This window comes from Lithobates pipiens, unplaced genomic scaffold, assembly GCF_037356315.1.
Source record: "Lithobates pipiens isolate NorthernLeopardFrog02 unplaced genomic scaffold, aLitPip1_a1.2 Scaffold_27, whole genome shotgun sequence".
Lineage (NCBI taxonomy): Eukaryota > Metazoa > Chordata > Amphibia > Anura > Ranidae > Lithobates > Lithobates pipiens.
The window spans coordinates 17,625,557-17,650,104 of NW_027507788.1; the positions used below are offsets into that span (position 1 = coordinate 17,625,557).

The 24,548-nt window shown below is 40.9% G+C and overlaps 1 protein-coding gene across 1 annotated transcript in view; it reads right to left on the reverse strand.

Moving 5' to 3' along the window:
* The window catches only part of LOC143933370 (uncharacterized), a 39,528-nt gene extending 15,412 nt beyond the window's left edge, over window positions 1-24,116 (reverse strand). Inside the window, exons 1-7 of the mRNA XM_077456237.1 lie at window positions 23,913-24,116; window positions 19,445-19,552; window positions 16,852-17,208; window positions 13,827-14,189; window positions 12,027-12,386; window positions 10,681-10,977; window positions 8,279-8,539 (exon numbers count right to left, since the gene is read on the reverse strand). Of these exons, the coding sequence (XP_077312363.1) occupies window positions 8,279-8,539; window positions 10,681-10,977; window positions 12,027-12,386; window positions 13,827-14,189; window positions 16,852-17,208; window positions 19,445-19,499 (1,693 nt within the window). The 5' untranslated portion in view covers window positions 19,500-19,552; window positions 23,913-24,116. The remainder of the gene's footprint in view (window positions 1-8,278; window positions 8,540-10,680; window positions 10,978-12,026; window positions 12,387-13,826; window positions 14,190-16,851; window positions 17,209-19,444; window positions 19,553-23,912) is intronic.
* Window positions 24,117-24,548: the final 432 nt, after the last annotated feature.

Sequence of the window (24,548 nt, forward strand, 5' to 3'; positions counted from 1 at the left end):
ACTTTTTTCCCCTTAAAATCAGGGGGAAATCGCTGGTGCATGTTATACGCCGACCTCCTACCATTTTGGAGCCTCTGGGTGGCTTTTAGCCACCTTTGGCCCTTCTCAGCGGCTTTCGTCCACCTTCGGCCCTTCTCGGCGGCTTTCGGCAGCCTTCGGCTCTTCTCGGCGGCTTTCGGCCGCCTTCGGCCCTTCTCGGCGGGCAAAAACCGCAGAGAGTGGCCGGAGGCGGCCAAAAGCCACCGAGAAGGGCCGAAGGCGGCCGAAAACCTACGGGAAGGGCCGAAGGTGGCCGAAAGCCAACGAGAACGGCCGAAGGCAGCCGAGAACTACCGAGCGCTGTCGATATACACAGGACAGCTCAGCGGCAACATTTTTAAAAATAAAAGCTAAAAATAAAACAGACAAGGCTGAAAATGACACAGACAAGGGGACAAGGCTGCATTGATGGACAAGGCTGCAATGGTGGACAAGGCTGCAATAGTGGACAAGGCTGCATGACAAAGCTGCATATGACACTGACAAGGGTGCAATGATGGACAAGGCTGCAAATGACACTGACAAGGCTTCAGATGGACACTGATAAGGCTGCATTGATGCAAGTTTTTTTTTCCTTAAACTTCCCTCCGAAAAGTTTTTCTCCTTAAAATTCCCTCCTAAACTTGGGGTGCGTGTTATATGCCAATAAATATGGTAATTTGTTTCATTGTGCATGTAGCGGCACACCTGTTTTATTTAGTAGTGTACTTTTGGCTTTTTAGCACAGGTGTAGCACAGATATTATGTAAATTGCACTAGGCATTTAGTAGCGCATCTATTCTCATTTTTACACACACTCCTAAACTGAATATTCAGTTTTTTGTTTAAATTGCAGCACTATCGTATATATTCAGCTGTCACATATTTTTATATAGTTATTATTTATCATTTTTTATATTGACTGGGGGTAGTGCAGAATATACCCACGATACATAAAAATAAAACCTATGTGGCTCACAGCCAAAGTTAAAAAAAGCTATAAATAATAAGAAAAGAGCTTTTCAATAATATAAAAATGAAGGATCACTATCATCGTTTAAATGTTACAAAGAATATAACAGAATATGTAAAAAGGAAATCAAGGTCGCAAAAATTCAAATCAAATGACAGATTGCAAAAGATAGTAGGACAAACCCCAATGAATTCTTGTCTCAGCATGTAGGCCCTTTACAAAATAATCTGGAGTGGGGGACTGGGGACAAAGAGAAGGCAAATTAAATAAACAAATTACTTTTTTCAGCTCTGTGTATCCTTTATTATATTCCATATTCCTGTATATCCATATTCTGTTATATTCATTGGGGAGCTCGAGTCCATAATGGGGATGGTATTGATACAGCCCCAAATGATCCACAATGTCTCAAAAGTGATATGGTCCAGAAATATTTAGACAAAATAAAGATTTATAAAGCACCTGGGCCAGGTGGCATCCACCCACACATCACTAAAGAATTGAGCTCTGTCATTTTCAAAGCCATTGTTAGTAATTTTAAGGGACTCGTAATAGCTGGAATGGTACCACTTGATTGGCGTAAGGCCAATGTGGTGCCCATATTTAAAAAGGAATCAAAGCCTTTACCAAGTAACTATAGACCTGTTAGTTTAACTTCTATAGTCAGGAAGATACTAGATACCGGAGAGCTTAATAAAATACCAAATAGATGAGTTCTTGCTGGCAAAAAAAATGTTAAGCAACAGACAGCATGGATTCATGAAAGACAGAAGTTGTCAAACAAATCTGAGGAGGTGAGTAAAACCTTGCACAGAGGGGTAGCGGTGGACGTGGTATACTTGGATTTTTCAAATGCGTTTGACACGGTTCCCCACACACGGCTCATGTGTAAGGTGAAGTCTACAGGCTTGAAAATATCAGTTTGTAAATGTATAGAAAACTGGCTAAAAGACAGAAATCCTGAGATTGGTGGTTAATGATTCTTATGCCGCGTACACACGGTCGGAATTTCGGACAACAAATGGTCGATGTGAGCTTGTTGTAGCAAATTCCGACCGTGTGTAGGCTCCATCAGACATTTTCCGTCTGAATTTCCCGGCAAAAAAAATTTGAGAGCTGGATTGCAAATTTTCCAACAACAAAATCCATTGTCAGAAATTGTGATAGTGTGTACACAATTCCGACGCACAAAATTCCACGCATGCTCGGAATCAAGCAGAAGAGCCGCACTGGCTATTGAACTTTTTCTCGGCTCGTCGTACGTGTTGTACATCACCGCATTCTTGACATTCGGAATTTCCGACAACATTTGTGTGACCCTGTGTATGCAAGACAAGTTTGCGCCAACATCCTTTCGGAAAAAAAAACATGGATTTTGTTGTCGGAATGTCCGATAGTGTGTACATGGCATTACTCTGAATGATCTAAGGTTATCAGTGGTGTACCCCAAGGTTCAGTGTTGGGACCCTTACATTTTTATATCTTTATAAATGATATTGGGTCTGGGATTAAAAGTACCATTTCAGCTCTAAAATAAATAAAATAATAAAATAAATCTCTGAAGGGAGCGACGTGTTTCAGAGCATGCTCTGTACTGTGTCTGGGCATGCATGCTCTTTCGTCAGGCTAGCCTAGCCATGCTCTGAAATTAGTCATTCCCTCAGGTGATGTCATACTGCTGGTGCTGCAGTCCCCACCATCTTGTAGCTCCAGCCAGCTTCCTCCTTTGACCGACAGGCCCTGTCGGCCCCTCAGCGGTTTTCCTGTCCCGGACTCCCCACTATCAGATGAGCCTGTTATTTTTAGATATCCTGTAAGTGGCCAATTGTTAATTTTATCTTTACGATCATTATGAAAATCTGCACTTACACAAAACTTTCTTTTCACTCCCAGTGGCTGATCAGAGTGTTGGGGCAGCAAAAGTAAGTTAAAGGGGTTGTAAAGGTTCGTTTTTTTATTTTCTAAATAGGTTCCTTTAAGCTAGTGCATTGTTGGTTCACTTATCTTTTCCTTCGATTTCCCTTCTAAATGTTTTTTTTTTCTTTGTTTTCTTTGTCTGAATTTATCACTTTCTGTTCCTCCTCAGTAAGCTGTTCTGGCTGACTAACCACCACTCGGATGATGGTGTGAAGTTTACTGAGGAGAAACAGGAAGTGAGATATTCAGACAAAGAAAAAAAACATTTAGAAGGGAAATCAAAGGAAAAGGTAAGTGAACCAACAATGCACTAGCTTAAAGGAACCTATTTAGAAAATAAAAAATTAACCTTTACAACCCCTTTAAAGTGTGCTGCTGGGGAGGACTAAGTTAAGGTGATTCTACAATTGTTCAGATTTAAAGTGTTCAGACCATGAACATTAAGATTCTTTACTGTAAAATAGTTATAAAATAAGTCCTCACTGACCTCCATAGCTGCATGTATTGTGAAGTAATTAATCTACAAATATCACAATAAAGACTCTAAATTTGGGTTTCAGTCAGTTTAGAACAGCCACCCTGGAGGAACCACCTAAAATAATTCACAGGTCTCTGGGAACCCTTACTAAAACCAGTCCACTTGGGGAGTAAAATAAGAAAATATCCCTTACAATTGTGGTTTGTAGGAAAATGTCAACCCTTCCAGAGAGTGAAAATGATCATTAGTGCCATGCTGCTGGTATTGCCAAGCGGTGTTTGGCCTGGAGCTATCCAAGCACCACCAAATAGAGGGTCAATTTTTCACAGCTCAGGGAATGCCTAGCAACATCTGGAGGCACCTTAGTTGAGGACAGCTGGTTTAAAAACACCTGATGTGTGTTCACAATAGAGGGCTGCCAAGATTCTGCTTCAATAGAAAGTATTACGAAATTTACTAAGATTTCAGTGCCTCAGTTGTGAATTCTGAAATCAAATTTCTCCACAATGCCTATGGCTTCAGAGGTGAATGGGTTTAATTTTAAAGTTTTTTTACGGCTTGTTTGGAATTCGTACCTACTTTAGTGTGCATGGTCTGAGTACAGGTTCAGTTTAATGGATACATTGAAAGAGAAAATAGATGTGTTATTAAATGTAGTGGAAAGAGAACATAGGCGATGAGGAAGTATTTACTCACATCCGCAATTATACTACCTGATATCTCAACTCTGGTGTTCTGTTGTGAAGTAATCATTGCAACTTCCACTTTTTAACCCAACAAAACATTACCGTCCACTCTATACACTTCTTCTTGCATTATTTATATGAGTTCATTAGCATAAGATCTAAAACGTTGACTTTTTCATATGAGATCTTCATCTATTAGGTGATTAACCCCTCTGAATAATGACATCAAGCCTTGGGTCTCCATGGAAGACGCATGCACTAACATTAACAACCGTGCAATTACAAACCACATAGGAAGCAGCTCTTAATTCCTGATAAGTTGGTGGTTTTCTGTACATTTCCTTGAGGTTTGAGTCACCAACTTTGTATCTACTTTATCAACCCAAACCTAAGGGGCGGAGGTATCTCTATTAACATGAATGTTCTGTGAAATAACCTATGATTTACACGATCTACTGTACATTGTATCCTAAATCCTATGTTCAGTATCAATAAAAAATGTTCACATTCGTAGCAGTAGGGTAATTATGCAAACAAATCTAAAATTAAAGGCACTGTTTTATCCAAAACCAAAGTGCTTATACAGCATATACGGCCTTAAGGTCGTATCAAAGGCAAGTTTAACCCCTTGCTTACTGGGCACATATACCCACTTCCTGCCCAGGCCTATTTTCAGCTTTCACGGTCACTCATTGAATGAAAAAATTGCACAGTCATGCAACACTGTACCCAGGTTACATTTTTATATTTTTGTTTCACATATACAGAGCTTTCTTTTAGTGATATTTAATCACCACTGTTACACTGTCACACATTTTTTTATTTTATGCTAAACAAACACAAAAACGCCAAAAATTTTGAAAAAAAAACAGTTTTCATAGTTTGTTATAAAAAATTTTAAACAGGTAATTTTTCTCCTTCTTTGATGTGCGCTGATAAGGCGGCACTGGTGGGCACTGATCAAGAGGCACTGATAGGGAGCACTGGTGGGCACTGATAGGCTGCACTGAAGGGCACTGATAGGGAGCACTGGTGGGCACTGATAGGCTTCACATGAAGGGCACTGAGAGGCGGCACTGATAGGCAGCACGTATAGGTGGCACTGATGGGTGACAGTGGTAGATGGCACTTATAGGCTGCACTGATAGGTGGCACTGATGATGAGGCACTGATTGGTAGCACTGATAGGTGGCACTGGATAGCAATACTGATGGGCACTGGTAGGTGGCACTGGTGGGCACTGGTTAGCAGCAGTGGCTGTCACTGTGTGGGACCAATGTCCCTTTTACACAAGCTGGTAATCGGCTTATTATTTTCTTCTTATGCTATCAGCACGAGAGGAAAGAAAAGCCAATTGCTGGCTTCTGCTTATCATTGGCTGACATCTGATCACATGGTAAAGGGCCGGGAGTGGCCCCTGACTCCGACCTGTGATAAGCCAAGTCCCCAGGACTCAGTGATCACAAGGTGTGCTTCCTGCGTGCCACATGGGGTGCACGGGCAATCGTCCATGTACGCCCTCCCGGAAATATAAGCCCATGCTGTAGCCGTCTTTTGGCTATAGCGTGGGCATCAAGTGGTTAAAACAAATGAATAAATAGCATGTCATACTGAACTTACCCGTTCTGTGCAATGGTTTTGCACAGAGCAGACCCAATCCACCTATTCTCAGGTCCATCGCCAGCGCTCCTGGCCCCTCCGTCCTGCCAAGTGACCCCAGAGCAAACAGCTTGCTGTGGGGGCACCCAATCAGACTCGCTCCCGAGCCGCTGCACTCTATGTCCATTCAGACACAGAGCCACAGCACAGCCCCGTCCCCTCTCTCTTCCCATTGGTTCACTGGCTGTGATTGACAGCAGTGGGAGCCAATGACTTCCACTACTGTCTCAGCCAATGAGGCGGGAGGGTCCCTGGAGGGACGAGGCTCTTGTGCACATCACTTGATCAAGATGGGGGAGGGGGCTGGAGGAGACCCTGCACAAAGGTTTTTAAAACCACTTTAAAGCTAAATTCCAGGCAGATATAAAAGATAGGAATTCAATCATTTTATATTTTGTATTCAATATTACATAATTAATTGTATTTTTAATCGAGTGCCCAACCACAAACAAGACAGCCTGGGCTCAGATAAATAGGGTTGAATGATACTGGCTGTCATTCAACTTGGAATTTATAGCTGGAGTGGATTGATGGTAATGACTAAGCGCTAACATTTGCGCAAAACTCATCTACCTCATTGTCCTCTCCTCCATCTGTCAACCACTTGTCATATGAAGCTTCAATAAAAGGATTTTTGGAAGTGCAGCCATCCAGAATCATTTCCTTAGGAAAATTTAGGACATCTAGTGATGGAAAAAAATACTCTTGGGGACAGCTGTGGTTTGAAGGTAAGTATTGCAGCAAACACTTTTTTATTTCATCTATTTCGTTTTTTTTTTTCTTTTTACTATTATATTTGGTTTTGAAATAACAGAGCAAGTCAGCACTTTACAGTGTTTAGTGAATGTCCATGTGTTAGGTAAATAGCTATAGTCCCAAGTGTAATCAATTCCAATAGGCAAAAAGTCCTTAATAGGTTCCAAAGACCAACTGTGACAGTACGATGTTCCCAAACACTCACCAGAAAATAAATATAAACCAGCATAAACCAGCATGAACTTGAGGGACCAAAGTGTTACACAGTGCTCCTTCGCTGTGGTATCCTTTCACCATTTTACGCACTCACCAGATAACAAGCCATTATGAGCCTTGTATCAATATCTTGGAGCTTGGTGACATCCTATCCAGGGTTGTAGACAGCAGGGAAAACCTCATAGGAGACTGGCAAAAAGATGGCCGCCACTCCCAGCATAAGGACACAGGGGCGATGGCGTCAGTGTGTAGGCCCCACCCAACGCGTTTCGTGCACATACACGTTTTTAAGGCAGGTTTTCCCTACTGTCTACAACCCTGGACAGGATGTCACCAAGCTCCAAGATATTGATACAAGGCTCATAATGGCTTGTTATCTGGTGAGTGCATAGAATGGCAAAGAAACACCACAGCGAAGGAGCACTGTGTAACACTTTGGACCATGAAGTTCATGATTATATGCTGGTTTCAATTTATTATCTGGTGAGTGTTCGGGCACATTTGTCACGGTTGATCTTTGGAACCGATTAAGGACTTTTTGCCTATTGGGATTGAATACACTTGGGACTAAAGCTATTTACCTAACACATGGACATCCACTAAACACTGTAAAGTGCTGCACTTGCTCTGTTATTTCATTGTTTATTGAAAGGTTGAATATTACGGGTGCTAGCTGCTTATTGAATACCTTATCAGTGCTTACTTGTTCCATTTTGAATTACATTTGGTTTTGCTTTAAATACTAAATAAATATATAGAAAGGAAATAAAGATAAATACTCATAGTATACATGTTTATGTAGTACTCGCATTGATAGGAGGAGAGAGCAGATGGAAAGAGAGATTAACTTGTCACAGTGCTGCTTCTCTTTGACTGTCCAATCACAGACGGGGGGTGGGCCGGTGACAGCCTGGGCTCAGATGAATCAGGTTGAATGATGCCGGCTGTCATTTAGCATGGAAAACTAAATATATACAGTACATTAGTAACGCTAAAGGAGCACTGTGGGGGTCAGCTGAGGTTGGAAGGTGAGTATGGTAGCAAAAGCTTTTCTTTTTTTATCTTTTAATGGGCCATTTTTTTTTTACTTTTACTTTAGCCTGGAGTTGTGCTTCAACAGAGAGAAATATATAGAAGTAAAACAAGAATTAATGCAAAAAGCATACATGATTTGTGTAGTATTTATATTCATTTGTAAACTAATAGGAAGAGAGAACAGATGGAAAGAGAGATTAACTTGTCACTGTGCTACTTCTCTTTCAATGTCCAATCACAAACTGGGGGTGGGCCCATGACAGCCTGGGCTTAGATAAATAAGGTTGAACGATGCTGGCAGCCATTCGAAATGGAAAACTAAGGGCATCTAGTGGTGGAAAAGAAGTACTGTTGGGGAGAGCTGTGGTTTGGAGGTGAGTATTGTAGCAAAATCTGTTTATTTAATTCCATCCTTTAATAGACTATTTATTTATTTTTTTTACTTTTCTGTTTGCTGGAGTTCTGCTTTAACTAATGGAATTATATGGAAGTGAAATAAAGATAAATACAACTAGTATACATTATTTTTGTAGTACTCACGTTGATTAGTAAACTCGAACACAGATGACTCTTCTGTTCCCATATCATTAGTTGCAGCGCAGATATATTTATCTGTTGTTGTGTTCTTCACAAATATTTTATCCCCGTGTCCATGTGAAAATTTTCCACCCGGGCCAATCCGGTACCAGGTGTAATTATTTACCGGAGGATTGGCTTTACTTGAACAAAGTAACATGACATCATCACCTTCTTGTGTGCTCTTGTTGTGATCAACTGATATGATGACGCTCCTAGGACGATCTGTGCAGTAATAGATAATATATGACATGAGTTATACAGTACTATATAAATAAAATAATATAAATTATATTGCTGAAAGAAAATGTTTACAACATGTTTTATGGCAGGTGAGGGGGGGGGCAGTGGCAGGGTGGAATACATAGCATTGGCATGCACACCACCCTAGGTAATGCCCACATGTGATGCTGAGTCTCCATGATTGGTAAAAATGAAATCCACGGATTGAAAGGAGTAGGCCAGGGACTGTTAATCTGGGGGGAAAGAGCTAGATGTTGAACGTCCTCGATCTAGGAAATGAGGCGGGCTCTATCTGACTTGTGGCAGCTTCTAATGCACAATGTGAGAAGCTCACAGTATGCAGGGAAATCAGAGTAAGTCATTTTAGCACAAGAGGGGACCCTGTACACACATGCAAGACTGAGGGGAAGGCCGGAATAAACATGCAAGTAGGTGCTTACAGGGTAAGTATAGTTCACTTTCATTTTGTTTTCATTGCAGATAATGTGAACCGAGATAAAGTTCTATATTGCTGTGCTTTGTAATATAATGTGTAGCGAGTCAGTAAGTTGCCCAAGACTTAAGTATGCCCACTCTTAGGTGTTCACGGCTCTGCTTCCTCTTGATGAGCCATAAATTTCCCAGGGGGAGGGCTCAGGGTCTCGTTCTCTTCCACATGGGAGTACAGAGGAAGAACTGCTGCAACATGTAGTACTGTTGGAGCATGTGGCCCTGCAGTGGGATTTTGAGATTCACCAGGAAAAGATTCTACTCTAGAAGGTATTAGGACTGTGTAAGAAGAACTGTGAGAGACTGTATTAAAGTATAACTAAAGACAACATTTTTTTTTAGCTTTAGATACAGTGGAGAGGGATTAGAACACTTGTCAGACTTTATTGTTGTCTGTACCCCCATTAACGGGCACAGACAGCAATATTTATCATTATCATTGAAAGTGAAAGTAAAAGAAAATCTGAAATTTTGGGGGAAATCTTACAATGGGGACATTATTTCTGGTGACCAGGGGGGACACCAAGGAATTCTCTTAATTTGCAGGAATTTCCTCTCGCTTCCTGTTTGGCTATGGGACATAAAGTGAAGGGAAATCTCTACAATGGAACACAGATGATGAAAAAAAAAAAATCTGGCAGAGGTTATAACCCCCCCTTGCTCTATCCAAAATGATAAAATAAAACATTGTTTCTATAGTTCTACTTGAACTTGTACTGGCAAAGAAGCTTCAGTAAAGTTCTTTTAATTGACTGGTCTGAAGTATTTTCAAAGGGGTGCATATAGGTACATGGTATATCCAAAGAACTGGGATTGTAACACACAAGGGGATGACGAGGGGGAGAAATAATGCCACCACTGAAGGGTTAATCATAGGAGCTGCCAGGTAGTCATGTCTAACATGCTATGGGTAACCAGGACTGATGGGAATGCAATAACAGCCAGCCAGCGTGAGAGTGGTACTAGGCATGGGTGACGGTGTCCTCTGGTTAGCCATGGGGTTGATGTACTGACTTCCTCCCTAACAGTGGGTGTCCCTAGAGCAGGGATATGCAATTAGCGGACCTCTAGCTGTTGCAAAACTACAAGTCCCATCATGCCTCTGCATCTGGGGGTCATGCTTTTGGCTGTCAGAGTCTTGCTATGCCTCATGGGACTTGTAGTTCTGCAACAGCTGGAGGTCCGCTAATTGCATATCCCTGAAATCCAGGACCGAACTCATGGCACGGAGAACCTGTGGACCTAGCTGGAGGTACGGGAGAGTTAAAAAGTTACTAGTACAGACAGAGGTCCGCTCTTTGCACGCGGCAGGACCACCACATTGTCACTGGGAGTGAGGTGACAATTAAGGTTGGGCTGGTGGAGCGGGAAACATGCTCTGTGGTGTCCTCCTCAAAATGCTGCATTATGGAAGAAAAGGTTTATAGTGTCACAGGAAGAGTGTCTCACAGTAAAGAGCCTTAATGTGTATCAGTGCAAGGTGAATGTCTCACTTCTAAGTACGGAGTGCCCCCTCAGTGCTGATTAACGCATGACCACGGCCCCGCCTTGTCCCAGGCATCAGTGAGCACGTTCACAGAAGAGTCCTCATCTACTGGGTGAGTAGACAGACATGTAAATTAAAATTTACTTACATTTAATATTAAGAGTAATTATTTTAACAGATGTTTTATTATTAGGAAAAGTAGCTGCACATTGTAGATCTGTCTTGTCATCTGTATAGGAAGCAGTATAGGTCATTCTGGACTCCATCCTCCACTTTCCTCTAATAGGCAGAGCTTCATGATTCTCCGATATGGGATGCCCAGTGATGTTCCATGTAAGAGTCGGGGGATGGGAGGGACAGGTGTGATTTACAGCACAGGAGATGTTCACCGTCTTCTTGTCTTCCATATTTTCAGTTCCCGATATTAATGGTTCTGGTGGTCTGTCTGAAATCAGAAATAGAAACATTTTATCTGAGAAATAAATCCTTGTGATATAAATTCGACTTTTATAGGTTCCTTCTACCAACCATGGGAAAAAAGCGTTCTAGTCCTGTGCTCCTCAACCTAATAAACCATTGATTGGATGACCTTCACTAGGTTCAGCCGCTCTCCCAACAAAAAGTGTCAACAAGGTCTGTGCTGTAATCTGTAATGAAAGATAGGAAGGGGAAAAGACAAGGGAAGCGCTCCCCTAGTGTAAAACTGCCTTTATTTTTACACAATAAGAATAAATATTAAAATACACTCCCATGGTTCCAGTGAACACCACGCCTATCACAGTTGAAATAGAGTGCATGTGATCCCATCCACCAAGCTGAAATGGCTGATGCACAATGTGCTGCTGCCTGCAGCCTGAGGATCTGAGCCAAGGGCGACTGAGGGAGTCGGGACAGAGAGACTCAAGCACTGAACCCTGTGGTGGTGCGGTGTGGAGCCGAGGCAGCTGTAAATTCCAGACCAATGTGCCGAGGAGGTCACGGAACACAAGTCTGTGTACTCCAAGTTGCTACGGATAATGAAAAGCGTTTCTGAGGGTGTGGCCTCTTTATTCAGGCAGCAGAACATTGTGGAGCAACCATTCAGCTTGGTGGATGGGATCACATGGGCTCTCTTTCAACAGGCGTGATGTTCACTGGAACTATGGAAATGCATCCTAATCTTTATTCTTATTGTGTCAAAACAAAAGGGGGTTTTACACTAAGGAAGCACTTCACATCTTTTCCCCTTTCTATCCTTCTACCAACCTCTATGTCACCACCATATCTCTGCTGTCACATAGGGCCCAGTGTAAGGAAGCACAGAGTGCAGAGGGGGATTAATAAACCTTCACAGACAGAATTTCTTAATTTTGTGACAGGTTCAATATAACAACACATGAGCTCCTTTTCTTCTATCTTTACAGTGTCACTATAAGTAAGGATAGCTTTGTGAACTGAATCCTGAATTCATCTTTTGCATTATGGTCTGTCTGTTGAATACTATTAAATAAGTACCTGCCACAGCCACATACACAAAAACATCTTCATTTTTGAGTGTATTGGAATTGATATCAATATTTATTCCTGGATAATAGGATTCAGTTTTTTCCACATTGATGATCTTTATGGAGCAATTATTTTCTGTATTCCCAGTAAGAAATGTCCGTCCTTTATATTTTTCGGCCACATCACTCGGGGTTTTATTGTTGAAGATTTTGGCTTGATTCCTTTTTAAGTACCAGAAGAAATTAAAATCTTTAGCATCTTTAGGATGGGTGAATGTGCAGGGGATGTCCACACAGGAACCTTTCAAAGCACCAATAATGGATGGGAATGTAAACTTCCAGTCCTCACATGATCCGTCTTCAGAGCAACCTGACAGGAGAAAAAAAAAGAAAAAATGTTGGCACTTGACACTTATTGGTTTATCATTAATTACTAATTACGGCACTTTTATTTATTGTTTGATTGATTCACTTATAATATTGATTGGACTATTTGCATATTATTTAATGATTTGATAATTGCATGTATGCGACACAGGCACTAGTATATCGCACATAAGATAAATTAATTAATATTCACTCGGTGGTATAATACTAGTGGTGTATTCAGGAATACATAACAGGGGTTAGCGCAATCAACACTTTGTGGTTATTATTATTTTACTATCCACCAAGAGGTTGAAGGTTTTTTGACTGCAGCAAACAAAACAAGTTTTCACAATAGTTAGGTTAAAATTTATTTTATTTTATTTAACAAACTTTGTTGCGTCGGTAGCACATATATTTAATTAAAAATATTGCTCATTGTATAAAAGAAGTATTTGTCATTGTATAATGGACTTTTGGGGTGCTGAAGGAACACATAGTCAAAAGTTATATTAAAAGGGATTTTCCCAATAATTTTTATTGAGATACAGTTAAGAATTAGCTGTACATATTTCCACACCTATGTGGTGTAGATATTTATATATATATATATATATATATATATATATATATATATATATCTAATGTTTAACTGTATATCAATAAACATTATTGATTAAATCCCTTTTGATAAAACCTTTGCCTACATGTACCTTCAGCACTGTGAACGTCTATCATACAATAACAAATACTTTCTGTAATAATGCAGGATGTTGGTGCTATTGTACAATACAATCCCTTGATTTTCATTGGATAAAGGGTTCCTGTGCATGACGCCCTGTATTTCTAAAATAAAAAGATATGAAAAAGGAGGTAAATAGAACATTAGAAAAACTGAACCAATTGGCGAGTAGATTTAGAAAATAAGCCCCATAGCTCCCAATTGTCCCCCAATCATTGTACTTATTCATGAAATTCAACCTCAGAACTGTCACAGAACTTAGAATTCCTAAGGAGCCATTTTTAAAAGACACATAATAAAATGAGAAAATACTACGCTAAAATTAGTGCACAAATATTACAATATAATCAAAACAGCTGCACTCACTATTACCAACACAAAAAATAATATATAACATAAATGCAGTTAAAAAAAGTGTTGTACTGTGATAAAAATGATCAATACAAAATATATTGAGGTGATCATGTCAATAATTCAGATTGGAATTCAAACATTGGAATTATATATGTATATAAAGTTCAGTTAACTATTTCACCAAAGTCTCTGAATAAAAGAAGACAGAAGTGCATCCAGAGAAATGACAGCGTCTCCAAATCATGAGATAAAATTCCTCTTTACAGTCACCACCGTGCACCAGCTTGTCACCAAAAATAAAACCTTTTGCCTTCAGTTATACTATAACTATTTTTTTAACAACATTACCTGTGACTTTGACCCGGACTTGCTGGCTGTTATTAATTTTGTATGAATTTATCTCTTTATTTATTCCTGGATAAAACTGTTCTGTTTCTCTCACATCCTTGATTCTCAGTGAGCAGCTGTTTGTTCCGTTAGCAACAAGACTTGTCCGTCCTCTGTACTCTTCTATAACCTGAGAGGGGTCTTTACTATTGAAGACTTGGGGGTATCCGGTAAGATGATACTTATACCAAATCAGACTGACCTCACTGAGGTCTATAGGAGCAGTGAATGTGCAGGGAATGGTCACATCAGAATTCTTCAGTACTTTGATGGAGTCTGGAAATGAGAAGGACCATTGTGTTCTGTCCTCATCTGATGACTCCACTATGAAAAACAAAAACAGAGATAATTCTGTGTAAAATATATCATAGATAATAGAGGACAAATCATGGAAGGTGACTATAGTCAAGGTACATATGGTACATGGGTCTTTTATTTTTATTTTTTGCTTCATGGAAGAGGATCATCTTGGGGAATTGAAAAAAGTAGTAGTAGTAAGATAATAAATAGTATTAAGAATTAGTTTTTCCCACCCTATGTCTGGAGGCTCCATATCATCCTCGACTAATTTTTTTTTTTAACCACTTAAGGGCCGCAGCCTCTTACTGAGATTTGTTGTTTACAAGTTAAAAACATATATTTTTTTTTGCTAGAAAATTACTTGGAACCCCCAACACATTATACATTTTTTTCCTAACACCCTAGAGAATAAAATGGCGGTCGTTGCAATACTTTCTGTCACACTCTATTTGAAGTCTTACAAGCAAACTTCTTTTTGAAAAAATACACTTTTTTTTAATAAAAATATAAGACAACAGTAAATTTAGCCCACTTTTCTTTTAATATTGTGAAAGATAATGTTATGTAAATTGATACTCAGCATGCCACGGTTCAAAATTGCGCCCCCTCGTGGAATGGTGACACACTTTAACCCTTAAAAATCTCCATAGGCAACGTTTAAAAAATTCTACAGGTTGCGTGTTTTGAGTTACAGAAGAGGTCTAGGGCTAGAATTATTGCTCTCGCTCTACCGATCGCGGTGATATTGAACACCGTTTTCATATGCGGGCGATACTCACGTATGCGTTCGCTTCTTCAGTCGAGCTCGTTGGGACGGGGCACATTTCAAAATGTTTTTTCTTACTTTCTCATGTATTTTACCTTTTGTTTTTTATTTTTACACTGTTTAAAAAAAAAAAAAAATTGTGTCACTTTTATTCCTATTACAAGGAATGTAAACATCCCTTGTAATAGAAAAAAAGCATGACAGGACCTTTTTAAATATGAGATCTGGGGTCAAAAAGACCTCAGATCTCATATTTACACTAAAATGCAATAAACAGAAAAAAAATGTAATTTAAAAAAATACAAAGAAAGCTATGGGCTAAAGTGATGTTTTGACATTGCTTCCGCCCTGCAATGATATGGAGATATGGAGGGGGCCATCTTCTCCTCACAAGTCTCCATGTCAGGATAGAGAACGGATCTGATTGCCTTCACTGCTGCTGACAGCTCCGGTAAGCAGCAGAGGGCACCGGAGCGCGGCGGGAGGAGGGGCCTCTCCTCCTGCCGATAAAAGGGATCTCACAGGTGAATCCACCATAGAGACCACTTTTATCTTGAAACAAACCGCCCGCTGAAGAAGAGGATACCAGGGTTATGGCAGCTAGCTTAATAGTGTTCCTGCAACTTTTGAATTTGCCGCGAACACCACATATTGTTCGCTGTTCAGCGAACAGGCAGATACCCGATGTTCGAGTCGAACTTATGTTTGATGCAAACATTGGGCTCATCCCTACTCGTGAGTAATTACAATGTAAAAGTGAAGAGCATGCGGTACAAAAGCAATAACTGTATGGGAGTAAACTGATGGAGAATATAAAAGTTCAGTTGTTGGGTGGAGGTGGGATAGGTTGTTGGGTGGAGGTGGGATAAGTTGTTGGGTGGAGGTGGGATAGGTTGTTGGGTAGAGATGGGATAGGTTGTTGGGTGGAGGTGGGATAGGTTGTTGGGTGGAGGTGGGATAGGTTGTTGGGTAGAGGTGGGATAGGTTGTTGGGTAGAGGTGGGATAGGTTGTTGGGTGGAGGTGGGATAGGTTGTTGGGTGGAGGTGGGATAGGTTGTTGGGTGGAGGTTGGATAGGTTGTTGGGTGGAGGTGGGATAGGTTGTTGGGTGGAGGTGGGATAGGTTGTTGGGTAGAGGTGGGATAGGTTGTTGGGTAGAGGTGGGATAGGTTGTTGGGTGAAGGTGGGATAGGTTGTTGGGTAGAGGTGGGATAGGTTGTTGGGTAGAGGTGGGATAGGTTGTTGGGTGGAGGTGGGATAGGATGTTGGGTGGAGGTGGGATAGGTTGTTGGGTGGAGGTGGGATAGGTTGTTGGGTGAAGGTGGGATAGGTTGTTGGGTAGAGGTGGGATAGGTTGTTGGGTAGGGGTAGGATAGGTTGTTGGGTAGAGGTGGGATAGGTTGTTGGGTAGGGGTGGGATAGGTTGTTGGGTGGAGGTGGGATAGGTTGTTGGGTGGAGGCGGGATAGGTTGTTGGGTAGAGGTGGGATAGGTTGTTGGGTGGAGGTGGGATAGGTTGTTGGGTAGAGGTGGGATAGGTTGTTGGGTGGAGGTGGGATAGGTTGTTGGGTAGAGGTGGGATAGGTTGTTGGGTAGGGGTGGGATAGGTTGTTGAGTAGAGGTGGGATAGGTTGTTGGGTGGAGGTGGGATAGGCTCCTCTGAAGAGATGAGATTTCTAAATGTGGACAGAGCATCAGACTGGGGAACAGGTTGGGGTGAGGAGTTGCAGAAAATGGGAGAGGCTCTGGAGAAGTCCTGGGGGTGATCATGGAGGGAGGTTTCTTATGAACACATTCTACTTCTTCAGAGAATGTTTTATACACCATGAGATGGATGGAATGAGTCCTCTTACTGCCACTTTGTTGACAATCTTTATCATTAATGTAATTCAATAAATGGACTATTGTTTTAACAACATTACCTGTGACCAGGACACCTCGACTGTTATTAAGGATGTATGAATTTATCTTTTCACTTATTCCTGGATAAAACCATTCTGTCTCCGTCACATCCTTGATTGTCAGTGAGCAGTTGTTTGTTCCGTTATCAACGAGACTTGTCCGTCCTCTGTACTCTTCTATAACTTTAGAGGGGTTTTTACTATTGAAGATCTGGATGGATACTAAATCCTCGTACTTATACCAAATCAGATTGGTCGGATTGTGGTCTATAGGAGCAGTGAATGTGCAGGGAATGGTCACATCAGAATTCTTCGGTGCTTTAATGGATTCTGGAAATGAGAAGGACCATTGTGTTCTGTCCTCATCTGATGACTCCGCTATGAAAAACAAAAACAGAGATAATTCCACATCAGTGTAAAATGTATCATAGATAATAAGGGTGAGGAATTGAAGCCAAGCCTAATAACAATGCTTACAGGTCGTGTTTTTTTTTTTCCTTCATGAAAAAGATTCATTTTGGGAAAGTGGCAAAGTACTTGTTTTATATCCATATTGTAGCAAGATCATTAAAAAGCATTAACAATTATTTGGTTGCCCCTGCTATTGTCTGTAGGTACCACACCATCCTTGACTAACTTTTTTTATTTAATTGTGCTGACAAACTACCCCAACAATTGTACATAATGATAATTATTAAGGTGTTGCTACACTGTTGTAGTGGGGTATAAAAACTTCTTCTAAAATGTATGCATCCAACACAAAAGCATAACTAGAACCTTCAGTGCCTCATTGCAGGAGATCATAAAGGGCCCCCCTGACCCCCAGCCGGGCCCCCCCCCCCCCTCAATGACAGCATACCAGGGCCTGATCGCAAGTGCAAGCTTTGTGACCCTGGTAATTCTACTGGTGGTTTCTTTATTTTTTGTTATTGCATTTGTTTATTAGTTTTGACCATTTTATTTTATTCATTTTTTATATATTTTTTTATTTTTTATTTATGACCCCTGTTGGTGGGCTTTGGTGAGATATCGGGGGTCTAAACAGGCCTCTGATGTTTTACCTTTGAGACAGAGAAAGGAGATGAAGGACACAGCCCTCAATCTCCATATCTACAGTCTCAGCTGCACAGAATGAATGGACAGGACCTGTTCATTGAAAGCATAGTACCACAGTTTATTATGCCACAGTTACGAATGAACAGAGTCAGTGATTGGTACATATCACTGACTCTAATCATTAAGACAAGGAAAATTCCAGTAAATTACTCATTTACCGCCCCCTTGCCCGCTCTCCATCCTGACACATCCCCTGCAGCAGCTGGTGGGAGAGGGGAAGCCATCAGTGCTGCGAAGTAGGAGTGAGCCAGGGGAGTACACAGGGGGCACCAGGTAGATAGGAGGAGCAGTGGGGGTGGCAAGGGAAACAATTACCTCCATTTTCCTCCTGCAGCTACTGAAAGTCTGCTGGATGAAATTGGAAGGGGTTGGTCGCTGTATATGCCACCCGCACCGCCCGTCCTCTATATGCTGCAATCACAACCCCTGTATATATGCCCCTGTCCCCTCCACCCTGGAAAATATCCTCTCTCCAGCACAAATTTTCTCCATCCCAGTGCAAATCCCCCCCCCAATTTTCCAGAGTGGGCACCCAGGGCACTTGCCCTGCCTCTCTTATAGGGTACTAGGGATCACAGAAACTGCAATTGCCACCTCTGAGGCATCTCTTTGATTGGTGGGGAGGGGTGGAGGTGAGAGGATATGTGCTGGGTGGTGCTTTGGGAGGGGACTGGACTTCTGCTACAAGGTGTGGTGTCAAATACCCTCCCAACAGCACCCTGTCCTCTCCTCTCCCAAAGCACCCCCCAGCACATATGAACTGTAGTGTGTTTCTGCAAAACTAAAAAAAATGCTTAGGTGTAAACCAGGTCTTAGCCCTTGTACACACGGTCAGAGATTCCGACGGAATGTGTCCGATCGGAGCGTTTTGGCGGATATTCCGACTGTGTGTGGTCTGCATCGGACTGTTTCTGTCGGAATATCCGTCGGACCAACTTTTCCAACTTGCCGGAAATATTTTCCGACAAAATGCTCCGATCGGACATACTCCGATCATGTGTAGAGAATTCCGATCGGACAAAGTGCCACGCATGCTCAGATCAAATTCCTACATCAAAGCTATTGGCTACTAGCCTGAACGTAGTCCCGTCGTAACGAAATAACGTCATCACGTCGGATTTTCCGACAACTTCGTCCGACCGTGTGTATACAACAATTTCGGACAAAATCCGACGGATTTGGTTGTCGGAATCTCCGACCGTGTGTACAAGGGCTTAGTTTTAAATCTTTATAATATACCAATGCATAAGGTCTTTGATTTTGACTGTTTGCCAGAAGCTCAGACAAACAAATTAAATAGCAACATGGTTGGTTATTGTCTAATTAACATGACAAAGTAAAGTCTTATAATTTTTCTTTATTCATGTTGTTTATTTTATTATATATTTTTTACATTTTGCTGTACAATGTGAAAATTCAATACAAATTTAGCAAAAAAACAACATAAAATATGCACATAATTGATAAGAAACCATTCATTCTATTCTATTGATATTACCTTGAAGAAGAAATATGAAAATGTATCCTAACAAGTAACAAGGCGCTGGTTTCATTATTCAGAGTTCTGTTTCTCTTTCTTTTCTTGCGTTCACTTATATTTACTTCTCTACAGAAAGGTAAAAGCGTAATTAGTCACTGTTCGAATGCAATACAAGGGGAAGGTCTTTACACATTGGCAAAAATCTTCAAACGGTAGAATGTAATCGCGAGTTATTTACAAACTTCATCATGTCTGCCTGTGTTGCTGCTGGAGAGTTCCCCTCATTTCCTCTTTGGAAATCTCCGAGTCTCAGACAGCAATAAGAAGCTGATAGGAGGTCTAACCCTCCCCCCAATCTATCCTAACCTACAAAGAAAAGTTTAGGTTGGACATACGTGAGGGTAAATTGGTGTCGCGCTGTTCTAATTTAGGGTATTATTCGGAAGGGGATGGTTCCCTTTGTTTCTAACTCAAAAGAGAAGGGGGGAGAGGGGGAAGGTAATGTAGAGCTAAAAGATCTAAAAAATAGTATGAGAGGTATTTAGGATATATTATCCACTAACACAATATAGAACTCGTGTAGAATACGTGTGGTATAGTTATATTTATATAAATTGCCAAAAACACAATAAAATGAACCCAAAAAGTTAAAAATGAATAAGCACACTACAGGGGTGTCTTCACCTAGACACCAGACTAGGGATGAGCCGAACACCCCCCGGTTCGGTTCGCACCAGAACTTTCGAACGGACCCCACGTTCGTTACGAACGTTAGAACCCCATTGAAGTCTATGGGACTCGAACGTTCGAAATGAAAAGTGCTAATTTTAACGGCTAATATGCAAGATAGTGTCCTAAAAAGGGTTTGGGGACCTGCCTCCTGCCTCAGGGGACATGGGTCAATGCAAAAAAAAGTTTTAAAAACGGCCGTTTTGGCGGGAACACTGATTTTAATGATGATTAAAGTGAAAAAAAAAAGTGAAATATTCCTTTAAATATGGTGCCTGGGGGGTGTCTATAGTATGCCTGTGAAGTGCCACGTGTTTCCCGTGTTTAAAACAGTCCCTGCACAAAATGACATTAAACGGAAATAACACCATTTAAAACTGCTTGCGGTTTTAATGTTATATCTGGTTCCTGCAATATGGTTGAAAATCATTCAGAAAAATGGCATGGGTAGCCCTCCCTGCCCATTACCAGCCTATTTGGGTCTTGTACGCATATTAAGGGAAACCCCGTACCCATATTAAAAAAAGGAAATGCGTGTGGCTCCCAGGCCCTATATACTCAGAACAGCAGTATACAGGCGGTGCAAACAAGACAGGGACTGTGTAGATTTGTTGTGTTAAGTAGAATCTGTTTGTAATTTTGAACAGGTACATTTTTAAAGTGTAGCTCCAGTCAAAAAAACTATTTTTAAGCTTTTTGGAAAACATAGGGAAGGGTTATCACCCCTGTATAATTTGTTTTGTCGTCCATCTTTTTTCATCTCACTTGCTGCTGTCTGATGTTTGTAAGTTGGATGTTTGAAAGTAGGGGCCTGCCCTATATGCTCTGCAGAAATGGCGGAACAAGGTGTTGGTTTTGCCACAACATTGTAAGCCCTCAAAGTGACTCTTGGTGGCCACTGGAGCGCCCTGCTGTGAACGATTATATCAAGAATTGTAATTACATGCCATTGTTGAACAGTGGTAGAAAAATTGACCTTTGGTGGTTGTGGTGCTGGTGCCACAACACTATAAGTCCTCACCGTTACTCTGGGTGGGCACAGGAAGGGGCCCTCCTGTGAAATATTATATCAAGAATTGTAATTACATGTCCCTGTTAAACAGGGGCAGAAAAATTTGGCCTTAGGCACTGCTGCTGGTGCCACGACACTGCAACCTCTCCCATATACTCTAGTTTTTTTGCTGGAATTAGCCTTGCTGCAAAGAATTGCGTCAAAAATTGTACTTAAACGCCCCTATTAAACTATTAAAAAATTGGGCCTTAGGCTGAGGTGAATATCGCGGTGTATACTGCGGTCAGGGCACGCAGACAATAACCAGAAAACAGCAGAGATAAAGGGGTATATACAGATGTATACTGTGCTGTGCTGGAGGCACACACAACTTCCAATAACTCCTGCAGATGGCAATTGGGCTCAAATAGAGAACAGCTATGTAGGTGGATTATAGCGGTATGTACTGGGTACAGAGCATGCAAACAGCACGCACTATCTCCTAACACTACTGACTGCAAGCTCTATTATTAAAGATAGATCACTAGCTATATAGGTGAGGTGAATATAGTGGTGTATACTGCGGTCAGGGCACAGACAATAACCACTACACAAGAGCAAGATAGGAAATCAGCCAAAAACGATCGGTGTGTAACTGTGTTGAAGGTACACAGAACACCCACTGCTTCAGATGCCAACACACTACACGAGGCCGCCTCAAAGGCGGCCTTATATAGTGTGGGGCGTGCACTACACAGCCTGAGCTATGATTGGCCACAGGCATCCTGCCTGTGGCCAATCATGGCTCTCCTCGCTGCTGGCGCTGCGATTGGCCAAGCATGCGGGGTCACAGTGCATGCTTGGCCAATCATGAGCCAGCAATGCACTGCGCCATCGCAGTGCATTGTGGGCCGTGCGCACCACACGAATTTTGACGCGAACGGACCAAGAGTTCGGATTTCGCCGAACGGACGAACAGCCAATGTTCGAGTCGAACGTACGTTCGACTCGAACACGAAGCTCATCCCTACACCAGACAAAGAATAATAGTGCTTGTTTAACCAAAAGTAAACTTAATAAAAACAATGTAGTCAAAGAAATCAGTAGTAAGTAAGTAAACACACTGCAGAGCCAACTGTGGCCTGCAGTATAACCATGAAACAAAGTGAAAACACGGGCTCAGCACCGTCACCTGCAACAATCCAAGCAACCAAAAGTGCTATGTGCTTATGAAAGTGAAGTGAATAAATAATTAATTACAACGAAGTATCTATTAGTGCAATATATAAGATAAATGTATAAAATTTATTTAAAATAAGTGTGAAAAAAAGGGACCGAAATAAATTAATAGACGTGAATTTCATAAGGTAGAACAAACAATTATGATGTGATAAAAATTTAATTTAAAAAAAATAAATTTTTAAAAGATTTTTTATATAAAAAAGTAGATACCCTACAGAGCCTATTAATCAGGTATGTAAGGTTTAGCTCGTTGAAAAATCAAACAATTCCAAAAAGTGCTAAGTGCAATATAACTTGGATACCGGTATGCTAAAACAAAACTCTAGAGCAGCATATGTGAAAACAAAAGTACATACATTCAGATTTAGTAAACGCACCTCCCCCCTTCTCTTTTGAGTTAGAAACGTAGGGAACCAGTACCCTAAATTAGAACAGCGCGACACCAATTTACCCTCACGTTACAATTAAGTGGATACGGTTTGATCCATCTCGGTGAAAGCAGCAGTTCCTCGATTTATTACATAATAGTGGCAGCGCAGGAATAACTACCCCATCATTCTAGGTTGGACATACACTTTAACTAATCCAGGTGCAGCAATGCATACTGTAATCCATCCAACGATTTTTTACAATTTTAGAGGATTGTTTTTCATTTAGCACATTAAGAATAACCGGCCAGCGCAGAACTACTTACAGCTATAGTGTCAACTCTTGCCAATGATATTATCAATTTACCAATCAAATGCATGTATGTAAAGATAGTCCGGGTCCTAAACGTATCATCTGTAATACATTGGTGCTTACATTCACTTCTCCCTTTATATAGCCATAAATACTGAGTAAAGTATTTGTTCTTATTTTTACATTGGCCATCAAAGGTTCCTGTGGTACAGTAGGGCAGACCATGTTTGTAACCTCTCTTGTAACCACGTCCTCCCTTCTATTGCTACCTATAACTATACCAGTTAAAAATAATTAGTCTACTGGTTTCTGCTTTGTGGTTGCAAAAGGAGATGCAGAAATCAATAACATTCCTTGTAGACAAACAACCCGAATCTACATTAAAAACAAATGTTTTGTGCTATTGCCTCTATCACATTTAATAATCTTTCTACTAATCCTTATTAGGTGCTATCCTTTTTTGGGAGTTTTTGGAAACTTTTCTTTAGCTTCACACCATAGTATAGCATGAAAACTGATTTATGGTCAATTTGTAGCTTCTCCAAATCACTTCTTCAGTACTTCAAATGGACTGAATACGTGGGTTGGAGAAGCTACTTAGGGTCTTCAACAAGTCCAGCTGAATGTGACTAATTTCTACAAGATATACCATAAACCAGGATAAACGAGAACCTTCACAGATATACACCATAAGTGGAGGTTTTTATGGTATACTATGGTGTGAAGCTAGAGTACGGTTTCCAAGAACTGCAGGGGGAAAAAAAATGATAGCACTTTCTACAGTCACCAAGAATTAATATAAAGAATATTAAGTAAAATAATAACAATAAAACTGGTACTCACAGAGGTTCGGCAGTCAAACTCGGAGAAGGAAGAGAATATGGCAATGGTAGAGAAGGAACTTCACTGTGATGAAAAATATCTACTGTGTGTTTTGTGGTCAGTCTGTAACTTCCTCAGGAAAAGCAACTTCTCATTTCAACACATTTTGAACTACACAAATGGCCAAAAAACTCCAGGCTACTGATCAGGTCTTTGAAATCCTGTTCACTATCAAGCTCGAAAAGCTTTGTCAGGTGGAAGAAGTACAGAATTAATGGATGCCATGGATGTTGGATGTTTTAAATCTTCAACAATTCTCAAACCTAACTGGGCTGCTTGCTCTGTCCGATAATAGTCTGGTAATTCTAACAGTAAGTTCAGGAAGAGACGGGAGGCTCAAAGCCCTAACGTTCAACTTTTCCACTTGTATCTTTGTGGATTCACTGATTCTCTGCTATATTTCTGTTCAACCAAGTTTATTATGTCAAACAAAGAAAACAAACAAAAACAGGAAATAAGTGCATATATATTATTAAATACATCAAAAGTGTCTGATATCAGAAGGGTGTACAGTGAATAAAGTACAGATATTTCAGAACCGGTGTTGTGAGTAACAACATGTGTTGAAGGGGACAGAAATAGGGAAAGGGCAATATC